The 18,257-nt window shown below is 42.1% G+C and overlaps 1 protein-coding gene across 2 annotated transcripts in view; it reads left to right on the top strand.

Moving 5' to 3' along the window:
• The window catches only part of ZFYVE26 (zinc finger FYVE-type containing 26), a 68,831-nt gene that overhangs the window by 34,886 nt on the left and 15,688 nt on the right, over positions 1-18,257 (top strand). The window contains exons 23-32 of one of the 2 annotated variants that reach the window (XM_058739437.1): positions 643-747; positions 4,164-4,286; positions 4,686-4,862; positions 6,311-6,557; positions 7,340-7,435; positions 9,617-9,780; positions 11,085-11,221; positions 13,026-13,057; positions 13,754-13,890; positions 14,799-15,019. In XM_058739437.1, coding sequence (XP_058595420.1) covers positions 643-747; positions 4,164-4,286; positions 4,686-4,862; positions 6,311-6,557; positions 7,340-7,435; positions 9,617-9,780; positions 11,085-11,221; positions 13,026-13,057; positions 13,754-13,890; positions 14,799-15,019 — 1,439 coding nt within the window. Of the gene's footprint in view, positions 1-642; positions 748-4,163; positions 4,287-4,685; positions 4,863-6,310; positions 6,558-7,321; positions 7,436-9,616; positions 9,781-11,084; positions 11,222-13,025; positions 13,058-13,753; positions 13,891-14,798; positions 15,020-18,257 lie in introns of both variants that reach the window. The other variant, XM_058739436.1, reaches the window with a different exon arrangement.

Below are 18,257 nucleotides of genomic sequence, written 5' to 3'. Positions count from 1 at the left end.
GAAAGGCTGCATGAAAGTGATAGTTTCCAAATGAACGATTATTTGCAGATGAGTGTTATATTCAAGATCAAGAGGCCCAAGGAGACAGATTTAGGTGATATGGCTACATAGCAAGTATAAAATCTGTGCTGATTTTTCCATGTGTACTTGCAACCAGAGTCCAGAGCCCCATCAGAGAAAGTGAAAATGGCAGGTGAAAGAGATTTTCTTTCCACTCTTCCTCAGCACTTCTCATGCAGAGCTTAAATGCTCCATGAAAGACGATCCCACGGAACATTCAAGCTGGGAGAATATCTTGGGTAGAGTTTTGAGATGGAGGAGCATGGGACAAATGACCCCAGAAGGCTGCACAAGTTGTGAAACACAGAAGCCTCTGATTGCCCTGTTAAGTGAAAGGCTCCAATCCTGACCTCCCTGCCCAGCCTTTGCTCCCTGAGTATGCTTCCCAGATACATTCACTCACTTTTCCAAACAGTCTTTGCCTCATTCATTTGCTTTAATTTCTCCTCTCTCCTGGAAAGTTTTGACAGCCTGACTTTGGGACACAAACTTAGGGGTGGCCCATCCCTGGAAACTCCAGTGACTTGTTTGTGGAAGGGGAAGCTGCAATGTGGTTTGAGAGTTCTTTCTACTTCCCCTTAGATTCTAGGTTTGCAAGCTACCGTGGTATGGTGTGACTGGCAGACCCTGAGGAACTGTTGCATTGAGGACCCATCAACTGTCATGAACATGATTCTAGAAGCAAAGGTACTATTTTCCTGAGTGGTATTTCCCTTTCTCCTCTTCTCAGAGTTGAAACTCCTTACCTGGTTGTATAGACCCCTTTCCATGTATCAATGTCCACATTTTCTTTTTTTTTTTTTCCCCATTTTTTTTTTTAGATTTATTACGTAATTATATATTTTTTTATTTTTTATCTTGGTAATCTACATCCAAGTTAGTTAACATATAATGCAATAATGATTTACCCATTTAGCCCATCCCCCTCCCACAACCCCTCCAGTAACCCTCTGTCTGTTCTCCATACTTGAGAGTCTCTTATGTTTTGTCCCCCTCTCTGTTTTTATATTATTTTTGCTTCCTTTCCCTTGTGTTCATCTGTTCCCTGTCTTAAAGTCCTCATATGAGTTAAATCATATGTTATTTGTCTTTCTCTGACTAATTTCGCTTAGCATAAAACCCTCTAGTTCCATCCACGTAGTCAGTCGCAAATGGCAAGATTTCATTCTCTTTTGATTGTCGAGTAATACTCCATTGTACCCCATCTTCTTTATCCATTCATCCATCGATGGACATTTGGGCTCTTTCCGTACTTTGGCTGTTGTTGATAGTGCTGCTATAAACATGGGGGTGCATGTGTCCCTTCGAAACAGCACACCTGTATCCCTTGGATAAATACCTAGTAGTGCACTTGCTGGGTTGTAGGGTAGTTCTATGTTTAATTTTTTGAGGAATCTCCATACTGTTTTCCAGAGTGGCTGCACCAATTTGCAATCCTACCAGCAGTGCAAAAGAGATCCTCTTTCTCTGCATCCTCCCCAACATCTGTTGTTGCCTGAGTTGTTAATGTTAGCCATTCTGACAGGTGTGAGGTGGTTATCTTATTGTGGTTTTGATTTGTATTTCCCTGATGATGAGCGATGTTGAGCATTTTTTCACGTGTTGGCTGGCTATCTGGATGTCTTCTTTGGAGAAGTGTCTATCCATGTCTTTTGCCCATTTCTTCACTGGATTATTTGTTTTTTGGGTGTCGAGTTTGATAAGTTCTTTATAGATTCTGGATACTAACCCTTTATCTGATATATCGTTTGCAAATATCTTCTCCCATTCCATCGGTTGCCTTTTAGTTTTGCTGATTGTTTCCTTCGCTGTGCAGAAGCTTCTTATTCTGATAAGGTCCCAGTAGTATTTTTGTTTTTGTTTCCCTTGCCTCTGGAGACGTGTTGAGTAAGAAGTTGCTGCGGGCAAGATCAAAGAGGTTTTTGCCTGCTTTCTCCTTGAGGATTTTGATGGCTTCCTGTCTTACATTTAGGTCTTTCATCCATTTTGAATTTATTTTTTTGTATGGTGTAAGAAAGTGGTCCAGGTTCATTTTTGTGCATGTTGCTGTCCAGTTTTCCCATCACCACTTGCTGAAGAGACCGTCTTTATTCCATTGGTTATTCTTTCCTGCTTTGTCAAAGATTAGTTGGCCATACGTTTGTGGGTCCATTTCTGGGTTCTCTATTCCATTGATCTGAGTGTCTGTTTTTGTGCCAGTACTATACTGTCTCGATGATTACAGCTTTTTAATAAGCTTGAAGTCCGGGATTGTGATGCCTCCTGCTTTGGTTTTCTTTTTCAAGACTGCTTTGGCTATTCGCAGTTTTTTTCTGGTTCCATGCAAATTTTAAGATTGTTTGTTCTAGCTCTGTGAAGAATCCTGGTGTTATTTTGATAGCGATTGCAATGTCCACATTTTCTTGGTAACTACATCACATTCTTTTCTCTTTTTGTGTGTGAAATTTACCAACATACAGAAAAGTGTAGAGAATAATACAATTGATGCTTTTATACTGTCACCCCACACTGTACACCCTAAGTACAGAATGTAGCGCTAGTGGTGAAATGGCTGAATCGTCAGGCATGAGCATCCTCACCTTTACCGAGATGTTAGAAATTGCTTTTCAGACCAGTTGTCCACTTGCAGTTCCTATTGCTCCACATTCTTACAGCATTCAGTATTGTCCAGCTTTTCCCTTTGTGCCGATAAGATGAGATCTCTTTACTGTCGGAATTTACGTTTCCATGGTTACTAATGACCTTGAATATCTTTTCAAATGTTTATTGAACATTTGAGTGCTAAATAGAATTTCATTTTTTAAGGAGCTAAATATACCATAGTTCAAAATGTGAATGTACTCATTCAGATGTTCATTCATTCATTGAGGAAACTTTTATTACTCATCTGTAATTTGCCACTCTACTTCGTGGTGGTGAGACAAGACAATTAAGCTTAGCCCTTGACCTTGTGCAGCTCACATTTGGGGAAGGGTGGTGATGTGAGGCACATCCCTAGATGACTGCGATATATCAAGTGACAGATTGTGGACGGAGCACAGGCAGGGCACCTAATGGGGCCTGAGAAACCAAGAAGCACTCCAGACGAGGTGGCAGAGTTGTGGGGAGGACGTTCCAGATGGCACCACATTAAAATACTCAGACGTTCTCTGAAACTTTAATGCAACGTTCACAAATTGGGAGTGGGGGCTAGCAAATGGGGACACAGATGGAATCCAATGCCCAGCATGTTTGTTTGGCCTATGCAGTATTGGTCTGCCAAATTTTAATTTTTCATATTGTGATCTCTTCCCGACATTTTGAAATATGGAAAAATTTTTTTTTAATTTTTTAATGTTTATTTATTTTTGAGAGACAGAGAGCACGAGTGGAGAAGGGGCAGAGAGAGGGAGACACAGAATCCGAAGCAGGCTGTAGCTCTGAGCTGTCAGCACAGAGCCCGACATGGGGCTCGAACCCATGAACTGCAAGATCATAATCTGAGCCGAAGTCAGACGCTCAACTGAGCCACCCAGGCGCCCCTTGAAATATGGAAATTTTTTGATTGAAGAAAATTTTTTTTAATTTTTGAAGTCTGGCAACACTGAGCCTTGCATATATGGTAACAGTCAGAGCTGAGTAGACACTGTCTCCTTTGTGTTTTGTTTTGTTCTTTTGTTTATGTATTTTAATTCAAATATAATTAATATATAGTGTTATATTAGTTTCAGCATACAATGTAGTAATTCAGCAATTCCATACATTACTCGGCACTGTCTCCTTTGGACAGTCTTCTCAGTATTCCCCATTTCCTTACTATCTCCCCAGGGTTGACACCAAATGTCAGTCACTGGATGTCATCTTTTTCTTTTTTATACTAGATCACAGAAGAAAGTGATATTAATCATCAGCCTACTTCGATCGTTTTCATGACTCCCTTGCCACTGTAGTCCTTTGAGTTTATGAACCCACTTTAATACAATAATGAACTTCCCATCAACACTTACCAGACTTTCCTGGGGACTCCAGCAGACTCAAGACTGCTGAGAAAAATCTGGCAAAAGCCGGATGTGTGACAAGGCCGGTGATTTAAAGAGATTCAAGCCGTGTGTGTTTCCTTCCAGGAGTATGGACTGTGTGAAGAGTGGGGCTGCCTCTACCCCATTCCAAGAGAGCATTTAATCAGCCTACATCAAAAGCATCTTCTCCACCTTCTAGAAAAAGGAGATCATGAAAAGGCTCTGCAAGTAAGCCTCCATCATTTGCCATTTTTCTTTTGGGATAAGACAAAAAGTTTAGTCAATTCAGATGACTTTGTTCATGCTGAATCCCATGCAAAGCATTTGCAGTCTCATTTCTGCCCCTTCATGTCCTTAAGGAGTCCTTTGTGTCCTCAAGATGATTGTAGTCATCTTCAGCAGAAGGTGCGTAGCCTTGCCTTTTATACCAAATGGTCAGCTGAGTCCAGGATTCTGCTAAACTCTGGTCAAAGCCATCATTTGTGAAGCTACAGAGATGGCAGAAAAAAAGAGTACAGAGAAGGGATTAATCCAAAATGAATAAACCTAAATGTTCATTCTCAAAACAGGGCTGGACTGAGTTCTTTATGGTCCTCACCTTTCTCCTCTACGCTTCTCCTACAACAGCTCCTACGAAGAATTCCTGACCCCACCATGTGCCTTGAGGTCACAGAGCAATCCCTTGACCAGCACCCTAGCTTAGCCGCTTCTCACTTCCTGGCCAACTACCTCACCACCCACTTCTACGGAGAACTGTCTGCTGTCCGACACCGTGAAATCCAGGCGCTATACATAGGATCCAAGGTCAGGAAGAAAATGGGGTGGTGGGAAGCCATCCCTGGGGGAGAGACTGCCGGCCTAGTTCCCACTTCAGAACTTATGCTTTCAATGGCTCTTCTCCCAGGCACCTGCCATTCTTGGTCTCTGCTGTATAAAACCTTTACCCTAACAGCCCACCATATCCTAGTTGAGTCCCTTAGGAGTAGTCATTCTCATCTTGCCTTGCCTCCAAAGTGAATTCTGGGTGGTCCTCCTGACTTTTCATGGTTTCCCTGGTGTCTGCTGTATCAGTGCTTCCCAATGCTGACTATATGGTAGAATCACTTGGACTTAGAGGAAAAAAAAAAATCATTGACCTTTACCCCAGATCAATTAAAACTGAATCTCTTGGGACAGGGCTTAGCTATCTTCCAAAGGGATTCTCATGTGAGGATTTCAAACCACTGCTTGATAACCTAGTCTGGGCTAAAGAAAAAAGAGTTAGCTGTCTAGGTAATGAGGCCTTTATGTTTGATGTGTAACCTTAGAGACACTAACAGAAGAAATTATAAACTAGAAAAAGTAATCTAGTGAAGGAGGGTCTGGGGAGAAATGGACCCATCTGACACTGTTCTGATGATTCCAATTGGCAGTCATATCTACCATGACGTGAGTATGGACCTCACCCCACAAGTACAAGTGCCATGAATATGACCACTGCTCACTTGCTAAGAGTTCAACTACATAAAATGTTCCTAAGGAAAATGCACTCTTTTTTTTTTAATGCGCTGTACCTAAATGGGTGAATGAATCCTTGAAAACTGGCAATGAGCAGGCCCAGTGAACATATTTCATATCTAGTGATAACAACGTCTAGGAGTTTAGAGACATAATTTACCTATAGGACCCTAGAGGTGCTTAACTTAGGCAGCCTCCTGTTGCTCATTCTACTAATGCCTCATTCTACTATTATATTGCTCATTCTACTAATGCCTTGAATAGACAGAATGTTGGCTTTAAGGATCAGGCAGAGCTCAACTATGCCTAGAGGTGCCACCTGTGGGCCAAATCCAGTTCTCAGCCTACTTTTGTAAATCAGGTTTTGATGGAACACAGTCCATACATTCCTTTATGTATGGATTATGGCTGTTGTCACGCTATATTGGCAGAGTTGAGTAGTTGCCACAGAGACTTTATGGCCCATAAAGCCTAAAATACATACTATCTGACCCCTTACAGAGAAAGTTAGCCAACCCCTCATCTAGGTAAAGGTACGTAAAGTACTTCTTGATTGCCACCTGAAAGATTTAAATAGAGGAGTTCAGCCTTGCTTCCTAAAAGACTGCTAGCCAAGTCTAATAGTTGGCCATGTACCTTTGGTCCCTGATCCTCTGTCCGCCCCCCCCACCCCCTGCCCGCAATAAGAACCTTGACTTTCTTCTGAAATGCTAGTGTACTGTTTTCTTTATTGTGTGAATCTATCCTACAAATAGGTTCTACTGACCTTACCTGAGCCACACCGGGCCAACTACTCCCATTTGTCTTCAAACCCCCTCCTCATGCTGGAACAGCTACTCATGAACATGAAAGTGGACTGGGCCACTGTGGCTGTGCAGACTCTGCAGCAGCTGCTAACTGGGCAGGAGATTGGCTTTACCATGGATGAGGTTGACTTACTGCTTTCCAGATATGCAGGAAAAGCCTTGGATTTCCCGTACTCTCTGAGAGAGAAACGATCAGGTAACTGCCAACATACTAATGGGGGCTCCACCTGGAGGAAGACACACCATACTACATCCTTAGTTTTAATTTCTCTTCTTCTGTTGAGTTGATCAAGAGTGAAAGGAATACATGTCAGGAGAGAGAGCTCTTTGTTATATAGGAGAGCTCTTGGCCCTGGAGGAAGTAGCAGGCTAACCAAAATTAAGGGATGGTAGATCAGAACTGTGCAGACAATAAAGGTTTGGGAAACAAAACATGCTGGGAGTGGTCTCTGTCTGGCCTCAGTGCAGTGGACTCTAAAGTACCGTCATTCTGTATTGGTGGTATGCTTTATTCCCAGGGTCACCTCAGATACCACTACTATGCGAGCTGAGCCTCTTCTAGAATGAGTAAAATGGAATGTCAGCTGATGTTCCCAGACAGCTTTTTTTTTTCCTTACTCACTACCCTCCAGGGCTATCATTTAATTGTTTTCTATTTCCCTCTGGGCATTTATATATATATATGTGTATACATAATACATATGTATATGTGTTATATATATATTAAAAAAAAAATATATATATATATATATATATATATATATATATATAAAATAAAATCCTAGCAGCTGCTTTCTTATCTCCTTTGCTTTTTGAGGAGTTTAAGAAGCATGAAAGTACCTCTGGCATACTTTTTGTACCTAGTAGAATCATGTGATAACATTCAGCAAACAACAAGGCTTTAAATTAAATGCCTAGCATGGTGAGGAAAGATGCTTATGGTAGAATATATCTTGTCAGCATTTTCCCTCTCTACAGATTCTGTGATTCATCTCCAGGAAGTCGGGCAGGCTTCAGACCTTGAGACCTTGTCTAGATCTCCATCAGCAGAGTTCTCTTCTGCTGCTGCTCCTGGTAAGAACAGGTTCTGAGAGTTACCCATTGGTTAGTTCAAAATTGCCTTATTTCCAATTCTTTTGCTTCTTTTTTCATTTCCAGTTACAACATTCTTTTTTTTTTTTTTTTTTTTTTAAGTTCATTTATTTATTGGGCGGGGTGTGGAAAGGCAGAGAGAGAGGAAGAGAGAGAATCCCAAGCTGGCCCTACACTATGAGCACACAGCCCAATGTGGGGCTCGATCTCACAAACCACGGGATCATGACCTGAGCCATAATCAAGAGCCTGACGCTCAACCAACTGAGCCACCCAGGTGCCCCCTTCAGTTACAACATTCTTATTCATTGTTTTCCTTCATCCATTCCAGCTATATCCCAGAAAATTTAACAGTTGATTTTTTTTACTTACAGTAGTATTTCTAGAAGATCTCTGCAAACCCTGAATTAGCAAATACTAGACCATTGCTCCTAGGGAAAGTGTATGTATGTGTGTGTGTGTCACTTAGATTATAATCTTAAATTGAAAACCATTCATCCTAGTAGATTTTATTTTCTTTATTTTACCAAAGAGAAAAAGAGGTCTAGAAGTGTTAGACTGACTCACCTGAGGCAAGCCCACTAATGAGTGCCTAATGAGTGTTTGGGATTCAGACCCTGTCCCACTAGCCCAAGAGCCAGAGATTCTGGCACTACACCACACTGTCCCCTACCATCTCCGTCCTCTGGCCACCTCTGTATGAGAGCTGAAATAAGAAAGCAGAATGTCACCTTGTTCAACCTCAGATGGAAACCGGCATGTCAGGTGACTCACATCATTTGCCACTCTGCCCGTGTCTACAAAGGCACTGCAAATACTGATTTTGAGGTTACAGATAAATTTTGGTGACTGGCAAAATGCACAAATACAGACTTCACTAATGGGGATGATAGACTGTATTTAGTCCTATGCTGCAGTTTGTCGTTTATGTCTCCTACACAGGATGCAGTCTCCTTGAAGGCCTCAGCCATGTCTGATGACCCCTTTTCACCACGCCTCCTTTCCCACAGTTTCTGGCCCCTTGCTCAATGGCCTGCCCTCCTCAGAAGAAGCTCAGCAAGTGTTTGTTTTGCCAACCATTAAGGGAGTGGGATTCCAGGGAGAGATTTTTGGGCACTGCCGAGAGTCACTGTATTTTTCAGTTCTCTTTTTCCGTGACCTGCCAACATTGCTCTGCTAGGGACAAGAAGTTTCCTTGAATACCATAGAGCAAAGACTGTGGCATTTCATGGCCATACTTTAAAAATTAGCCATGCTGTACAGTAACCAGCAGACCTGAGGGAAGGGCGCAGACTTATAGTTTTATGAACAGCCTCATGCATCGGCATATGGCAGCCTGAGCAGCTTTGGTTTACCTTTTTTTTTTAGTTTTTTATTGTAGACATTTTCCAAAACTCTAAAGTAGAATAATGTAATGAAGTCTCACATACCTATGGCCCAACTACAATAATTATCATCTCATGATGGCCACTCTTGTTCCATTATACCCTTGACCCTCTACTGGATTATTTTGAAGCAGATCCTAGATATCATATGATTATGTTTATGAATATATCAGTATATGTCTCTAAAAGGTAAGGATATTTATAAAGCAAAACCATAAGATCATTATCATGCCTAAAAACAAATTAATGATTTCTTGTTATTATCATTTCCCCAGTTGTCTCATTAATGTTTTTTTTAGAATTGATTTTTCTAGAATTAAGATCTAAATAATGTCCATATATGGTATTTAGCTAAAATACCTCTTAAATCTCTTTTCTTCAATTGGTTTCCCTGCCTCTTTTTTATTTGTGGAGGAAACTAGGTCATTTGTCCTGTAGAGCTTCTCACATCTTAGATTTTGCTGATTGCCACCCTGCAGTCTGGGTCTCCGTCCCCTGTATTTCCAGTACACTTGTAGGTAGATATAGAAGCTTGATTTCATTTAGGCTTAATATTTTCTGATAAGTGTATTTGATAGGTATTTGTGTGCCTGCCATCAGGAGACACTCAATGCCTGGTATCTCTCTATGACACAGTCAGCCACTGATGACCATTGGCTGGATATATAACTTCAGTAGGGGTTTGAAACATGGAGAAATTCTAATTTTCTAATTCCTCCTTCCTTTATTAGCTGGACTATTGATCGCCTTTTACTCTGACTTTCGTTCTGACTCCCAGGTGTCTCCACTGTACGTTCCCCCAGTCCAAGGGAGAGGAGCTTCCCAGAGAATCAGCCCCCCCCAGAGTTTGTCCCCCCAGCAACACCCCCTGGCAGGCATCAGTGGGTGCCCGACGAGAGTGCAAGCATCTGCATGGTCTGCTGCAGGGAGCGCTTCACCATGGTAAGCAGTGTTGGTCTCCAGCTTTACCAGCAGGGGAACTGAAAGGAAACCACCAGTTCGTGAGCCTGGAGTTTATAGTCACCTCCTGTCCCTAAGAGGATATTGGTATTTTTAATTTTTTTTAATGTTTTTATTATTTTAATTTTTGAGGGGGAGAGAGAGAGAGAGAGAGAGACAGAGTGCAAGCAGGGGAGGGGTAGAGAGAGAGGGAAACAGAGAATCTGAAGCAGGCTCCAGGCTCAAGCTGTCAGCACAGAGCCCGACCCAGGACTCCAACCCCTGAACCATGAGATTATGACCTGAGCCAAAGTCGGACATGTAACTGACCGAGCCACCCAGGCACCCCTTGATATTGGTATTTTTAGAAGAACTACCAAATCTAAGACTTTGGGTTTATCTTTGACCCAACCAGAAATATTTTCTATATTCAGACAGGTGGTAGACACCTTAAAGGAGCCTTAAATTTTAAAGTCTTTTTTCTCCATTCTAATGAAAGAATAAACAGAGGCAGAGTGGTATAGCAGGAGGAGTCACCAAACACCAAGCAATCTTCTTTCTAGCTCCCCTTTCACAGTAGGACAGGTGGCTAGTAGTGCTTTTATGTGCTAGCTCTGGAGACAGAGGACATAGGTTCTAATCCCAGCTCTGCCTCTTACTAGCAGTGTGACTTTTTCAGTCTCAGATGCTCACTTGTAAGCTAGGGATGATATATTTGTTGGCCCATGGAACTGTAAGGACTGGGTATGATAACAAATGGTACCACACTTACCACAGTACTGACTGGCTTATTAGCTCAGGGCTGATGAGAACGATGATAATGTGATCTGTCTGTGACTCTTTTCCCCTCATCTGTGAAAGAAGTATATCTATCAGCCTCTTACAGTGGAATAAGACAGTACTAGTAAAAGCATTTTGAAAAAAAAAAAAGATACTTTCTCCTCATCATCAGTGTCGTGAAGAAATGTGATATGTGTTGATTGAGAAAGTCCCTTCTTCCCCACTACGTTTTGCTGTGTCTTCACACATTGCCTCCACAGACAGGTAGAACTTGTCAGGAACTATTGCAAAACTAACTGTTCTATTACTTGGTCACCTTTGCCCACCATCTGAGAGATAACGTTTAAATGTCAGCTTCTTAAAGGCAAGGACTAAGTGTTCTTTCTCAGTAGAAGCCTGAGCACCTGGTATTCTAGGTGTGTCACAGGTGGCTAATACCAAAAGTAAATGGGTTGACAGATGTACTCACCGTATCTGCAATCTCACCTTCTCCTCTTGCCTCTTCTCTTCCCAATGATACTCCTCAGTTCAACAGGCGTCATCATTGTCGCCGCTGTGGCCGACTAGTGTGCAGTGCCTGCTCCACTAAGAAAATGCAGGTGGAAGGCTGCAGAGAGAGCCCTACTCGCGTGTGTGACCAGTGCTATAGTTACTACAACAAAGAGTGAGTGTCCTGCAGTGGGGCCACTACGTCCATCGGCCTCTGCACCACAACCCCCACCCCCCACCCCCCTGTCCTTACACTCCTTAAAGTCTCATTGTGGAGAGCATCTGAAATCTGGAACAGTTACGTAACAGCAAGTTTTAATTTAGCATTCATGCTGAAATGTCATTAACTCTACAGTGAAATGTTTGACTTTGGTCAGAGAAACTTCTAAGAGAGGAAGTAGGGGTGAGAGGAAGCAGAACTCAAGACTCTTACATGATGTTCTTCCTGATATCAGGACACATGGTTCCTGTCTGAGGCCAGTAGCCTCACCAGTTTTTCAACCACTCTTGCTTCCGTTGGTTTCAGCTGGACTCAAAGCCACATATTCACACCTGTTGAATGTTTGGGCATCACTTCCATCATTTCTAATCCAGCTAATCAACCTGGCTTGTTACCCACAACTAGGACAGCCCCCACACCTCCCTACACACAGTTTACCTAATGACAGAAACTGCTTATACCTCTGACAAGACAGATTGAGACTGTTTGCTGGCTTGCTGTTGCTCAGTTTTTTTCACTTCTTCTAGCAGCAAAGGAGGGTGAAACTAAGACTCCTAGGCCATCTGGGAATATGAGCCAAAGAAACTCCTCAAAAGCAAGTTACTCATGTTTTGCTTACGGACTTAAATTGATTTTATATTCTGCTCAACAGAATTATTGCATTTGTTTTAAGATGAACACTTTTTGTCATCATTTACCATGATGATTACTGGTCTCCTAGGAAGGAAGACATACCATGCTTATATTGCCAGTTCTGTGATCCTGACATACCGCTTGCCTCCCTCGGAGTAGAGGACAAGATAAATATCCATATACCATATTGCTGAGATTAGAAATGAGCAGTAAATTGATGGGGATTCTCTTACTCAACAATTACTCAGCAATAATCACTGTGTCCTCAAGGGGGCCCCATGTTAGTGGGGAGACCTTAACAAACAGACCACAAGGTCATTGGATGAGTGTAGTGGTAGAGACACACAGCTTAGCCTGATGGTGAGAAGATTTCTTAAAGGTATAGCACCTGATCTGAGCCTCTGAGTATGAGAAATTAGTAGGTAAAGAAGCCAAAACGGCATGCCCAGAAGTGGGAGTGATAACCGCAAAGGTAGCAACAGGAGAATATGTGGATTGTTGGAGGAAGTATAAAGAGGCTCGAGCAGTGGCTCCTCGTACAGGTGATAGACTTGACCTCTGAATTGTGGCATCAGGACTTAGTGCTTGGTGATGCTAACTGAAATTGACCAGAGCCAGTGGCAGAGTGGAGAGGACTTTTATGGGTTGAGCACAAGTCATGGGTGGCAGGAGTTGGTCTCAAGAGATAACCAGGCTAGGTCATAAGGACTGAAACTGCAAATGTGGAATACTTTTACCCTGAAGAGCTGTGGAAGAATTTTAAGCACAAGCATAACATGACCAGATTTGCATTTTTGAAAGCTTGCTGTAGCTGCAAAATAGAGAGTAGGTTGACAGAGTCAAGGACACCAACTGGGAAGCCATTGGAAAGGTTCTGGCAATAAATGCTGAGGGCCCTTTCTGAGGCAGGGATGGAGGGAGATATGGGGACATTTAAAGAGGTATGTAAGAGATGGAAGGGACAGAAAATGGTGAGTGAATGGCTGTGACAGGTGAGGGACAGAAAGGAGTTTGGTTGGTTCCCTGATATATTTTACTTGGATAATGGTGTAAATGTCAATGCTCTATACCAAGTTCAAAACCGAAGAGGAGAAGGAATTCAGGCATTTCATTTTTCTGTTTCCAGTGTGCCAGAGGAGAATCCAGAACAACCAGAAGGTAAGGTTGAATCATATTCCTGTGACTCCTTGTTTATATGTTCAAGTTGGCTCTTTCTTCTTTCTTCAGCGTTTCAACTGCAACTGATACCCTTAATGGCAACTCAATACAACTTGTTGGCCAAGGAATAAAGAAAATTATTGGCATTTCTATCAAGCTGTTTCCCTTAAAATTTACCATCATATTAACCTACCATATTTAGCCATTAGCTTCCAGCACTCAGAAGGCCAGCACCCAAAGAATTTGATCCCTAACTTTGAATAGGTTATTTCTTTTTTTTTCTCCTGGATTTCCCCTTCACCACCATCCTACCTCTGAATGCTACCTCCTTCCCCCAACGCAATCACTATTAATAGTTTGGTTTATATCCTTCCACAGAAGTTAGTTTTTAGGGTAGCCAATGACTCAGCCCTCCATTTGAGAAGGATACACATTTCAGAGTTTCTTGTGTGAAGAAGAAACTCAGGGTTTGTCAGGGTTGTATGACAAACACTGTAACTCTCATCCGGGATCTTCCCTGGGGAAGAAAGTTTGAGATACCTAGTAAGATCTTCTAAAGAAGATAAAGGGGACCAAGGAGAGACAGAGGCCCTCAGATAGGCAGGGATCTGCATGTAGCTCATGCCAGTTTTCTGGCTGGGGCTACCCTGCACTGCTGGTCAGTTACTGACACACAGATGGCACTTCTCTTCTCAGCACCACCCAGCTCCAAGAGTGAAAGCCCTCCATACTCAGCTGTGGTGAGAGTCCCCAAAGCAGCTGAGGTGGAATGGATTTTGGATCTGAATGAGGAGGAAAATGAGCTGATGCGGAGTGAATTCTACTATGAGCAGGTAATGGCAATAAATGTGATGGTCATTTGAGTTTTTTTCTAACATATAATTATGGCAAGAAATGCCAGAGATAGGTGAACACGACCTGGCCGTCACTTACAGCATAATAATACGGGAGCTAAGACAAGTAAACCAACTGAGGCAGAAAATGGAGAGCATCTTGGAAACATGAGAGATCAGTAAAGGCTTCATGGAAGAAGTAGCATTTAAGATGATCCTTAGAAGAGTAGTAGGAGTGTGACGAGCAGAAATTTGGGTGTTTTAAGGAGAGTGAGGATAGGGGAAGGGCAAAGAGTGCAAAACTAGAACATCTGAGCAAAGGCACAATGTCAAAAATTGCAGGGCATGGTTAGGGGACTGGAAATGGTTTAATTGGAAAGAACATAGGGCGGTAATAGAGAGGTAGTAAAAGGCAGGATTGAAAAGAGCTATTTATGGATAAGGCCTTGAGTTCTGCAGTAGGGAATATGTACCTGGTAGGCACCAGGGACCGTGCAAGGTTTTGGAGTGTGCTTTTGGAATATTAATTCAGTAACAATGGGTCTATGCTTGAAACAGAGACTTCTCCAGCAAGGCGACTTCCATAGTCCTTGCCAGTAGTAAGGAAGATCTGCACTAGTGAGAAAATGGAGGGAATGTGTGGACATCCCCAAGAAGTAGGTAACACATGAACACAGTATTCCCGGTATGGGAACGAAACCTAGCAGCCAGAGCTTTAGCAATGCCACTTAGAACACCTGCAATTTGTTGAGTTTCACTCCTACTTTGCTGTGGAAGTTGGCTCCTTCCTCCAGTGTAGTTCAAGCCTGGCGAAATAGGAAGAATAATTCCTGCCATCCAGCTACCTTTGAAGAATGCTTTGGTCCCGAAGCTCACTATGTGTTTCTCTCTTCTCCCACCCTGGCCAGTCCCCCAGTGCCTCTTTGTGCATTGCCATCTTGAATCTGCACCGGGACGGCACTGCGTGTGGCCACCAGCTAATTGAGCACTGCTGCAAGCTGTCCCAGGGCCTCACCAACCCAGAGGTGGATGCAGGGCTACTCACAGACATCATGAAGCAGCTTCTTTTCAGCGCCAAGATGATGTTCGTCAAGGCTGGCCGGAGCCAGGACCTCGCTCTTTGTGACAGGTAAATGGGAATGAGTCTTTGTTCTTTTACGTGGGTATCATTTCTCTCTGGTGGCTTTTTCTGGCCCCACTATGAGTTCTCACCTCACCTCCCTCTCTCATAAGACCCACTAAAATGTTTTGCTTCTCAGTTTGATATTGGTGAAATGCTGCTACCAGATCACAAGTGATCTTCCCTACCCTTCTTTTTCCCTGGGTGGATCCTCAAAGCAGAGTGTTCTGTAGCACTACCCCATCAGAAAGAAAGTAAACACTTTGGTTAATCTGTAATTAAAATCAATTTGGGGAAGCACCTTTAGTTTCTGTGGAACTGTCTGGCTTTAAAAGAAAATGTGCCCTCCCTAAATGTCCAATGCTTAGCCTTGGCCAGAACTCTACCCTAGTCTTGACCAAATCCAGACTATTGCCTCAGAAGTTCTGGGTAACAGATCTATAAAGCATACTGGGGGCTAGTCTATCCCTGTGTTACAGGTAGGAATCTGCATCATAAAGTAGAAATATCTATAGAAAAGGTAAGACTAGGCCCCAGATCCCTATACAACCTGCTCTGCCTCCGTTCATTAACTTGACAGTGAAAACTCCCAGTTAGTTCCCAGCTTATCTGAGATGTGTGACTCATGTTGTGTGTTCCCAACACTCAGTCCTAGCCAGATATGGGAGCAGAGAGCATAATTTTCTTTGAAGTGTAAGTGCCTCAGGCCCTTACTCAGTTTTCACCTGCAAATTCCCAAGATGGAGAGCCAGTGCAGTGGCTCATCTCTACTACTTCCTAGCTCTGTAACCTTGGAGAAGTCTGTTAACTGCTCTGAGTCTCAGTTTCCTCTTCTATAATATGGGGGGTGTTAATAATACTTACAGGGCAGTTATGAAGATAGAATGAGAGTATCCATGTGAAGGGCTAAGAACCCTTTGTACTCCAAAAATGCTAGTTTTATTATTTTCATTAACAAAACCAGGGGACATGTGGGTGGCTCAGTTGGTTAAGCATCCAACTCTTGATTTTGGCTCAGGTCATGATTTCACGGTTCATGACTTCAAGCCCCACTGTCGAACTCTATGCTGACAGTGCAGAGCTTGTGTGGGATTCTCTCTCTCCCTCTCTCTCTGCCTCTCCCTTGCTCACGTACATCCGCACAGGCAGTCAGCACACATTGTCGTGTGCTCTCTCTCTCAAAATCAATAAAGAAACTTTAAAAAAAAATTTATAAAGGAGGGCCTGGGTGGCTCAGTTTGTTAAGCATCTGACTTCGGCTCAGGTCATGATCACAGTTTGTGAGTTCAAGCCCTGCTACGGGCTCTGTGCTGACAGCTCAGAGCCTAGATCCTGCTTCAGATTCTGTGTGTGTGTGTGTGTGTGTGTGTGTGTGTGTGTGTGTCTCACTCACACTCTGTCTCTCTGTCTCTCAAGAGTAAATAAAAGATTAAAAAAAATTTTTTTCAAATAACAAACAGAAGATTGAGAAAGACGGGAGGAGGTGTAACAGAAAGTGGAAGGAAGTATAAAGGAAGTATAAAGGAGTTAATTTCACTGTTTCATACTAAGAGACAATAGAGTCTATATCATTTTTCAAGTTAATAAATGAAGAAATAAGTATATGTTAAGTAAAGTTTTTTAAATAACCATGAAAAGAACCAAAAATCTACCCATTTACCAGAAATAGAGAAGTGAAAAGAACAAAAACCACTCCATATAGCAGAAAGTAGAAGTTAAGGCAAAAATAAAAATATATCTAAATATACATCAAATGTCAGTAATGGAAATGAAATAAAATCTTATTAAAAGAAAAAAGTATTCAGATTGGGGGGAAAAAACAAATTTAACATCAAGTCCTATACTTCTTTCAAAATCTAATATAAATGGAGGAAATTTTCACTTTAGGCTATAGACAGCAGAAATTAAGAAGGTGCTAAAAAAAAGAGGGGGGCGTTGGCAGGAGGGCCAGGGTGGCTCAGTCAGTTAAATGTCCAACTGAGATCAAGCCTTGAGTCAGGCTTTACACTGACAGCTCAGAGCCTGCTTGGGATTCTCTCTCTCACCCTCTCTGTGCCCCTCTCCCACTTGTGCTTGCTCTCTCTCGCTCTCTTTAAAAATACATAAACCTAAAAAAAAAAAAAAAAAAGGGCAGGGCACCTGGGTGACTCAGTCAGGTAAGCATCCAACCCTTGATTTCAGCTTAGGTCATGATCCCAGGGTCACACTGAGCATGGAGCCTGCTTAAGATTCTCTGTCTCTGTCTCTCTCTCTCTCTCTCTCTCTCTCTCTCTCTCACCTCCTCTGCCCCTCCCTTGCTGAAGTGCATGCACACAAGCACTCGCTCGCTCTCTTTCTCTCTCTAAAATAAAAAAATTAAATTTAAAAAAGGAAGTGTTTCCTTCGGTAAGATTCTCAACCCCAGATGCTGTGCGCTTCTCTTTACAATGTACAACAATTGCTTTACATTATACGTTTGTAATTTATAGATTCAGACATGCCCATTCTAGATGATTTCCTCCTTCCTGCAGTTTTCATCTCTCATGTGTATTTAGAACTCCTGGTTTGCACAGTATTTTTCCACTGTTTTTAACTCATACCTCCTTCTGAGAGACATTTAAATAAATAAATAAATGTTTAAAAACAAAACTCACATTACCTGTTACTACACGTTTGTTTTTTTAATTTTTTTTACACATTTTTTTAAATTTTGTTTTTAAGTTTATTCATTTTTGAGAGATAGAGACAGAGCATGAGGAGGGGAGGGGCAGAGAGAGAGGGAAACACAGAATCAGAAATAGGCTGTAGGATCCACGCTGTCAGCACAGAGTCCGACACGGGGCTCGAACTCATGAACTATAAGATTATGACCTGAGCCGAAGTCAGAGGCTTAACCGACTGAGCCATCCAGGCGCCCCTTACCTGTTATGACAAATGTACAATACATTATGATACCAATTTTGTTTTTACACCATGTACTCTCCCTTACCCCATTCCCACTAAGTTGAGAATGAATGATGTCCTGAATCCCTTTCCAGGGAAATTGATGGACAAGTAAGGATCCATGGAACTTTTTTCTAGACTTCTAAACAATTACATATAATTGTATATAACATATGTTACATAATATATATATATACATACATACATACATACATATATATATAGTGTAATATATATTGCATCATATATACAATTATATTCAAGAACTTTGAGTGTAGGACTGTTTCAGGAGCACTGTACAAAATGACCCAGTTCTCTGGGCTCT

The sequence above is a fragment of the Neofelis nebulosa genome, chromosome 7, assembly GCF_028018385.1.
Source record: "Neofelis nebulosa isolate mNeoNeb1 chromosome 7, mNeoNeb1.pri, whole genome shotgun sequence".
Classification (NCBI taxonomy): Eukaryota; Metazoa; Chordata; class Mammalia; order Carnivora; family Felidae; genus Neofelis; species Neofelis nebulosa.
Note: the sequence above shows the minus strand (reverse complement) of the source record. Positions and strands in the feature narration are given on the sequence as shown.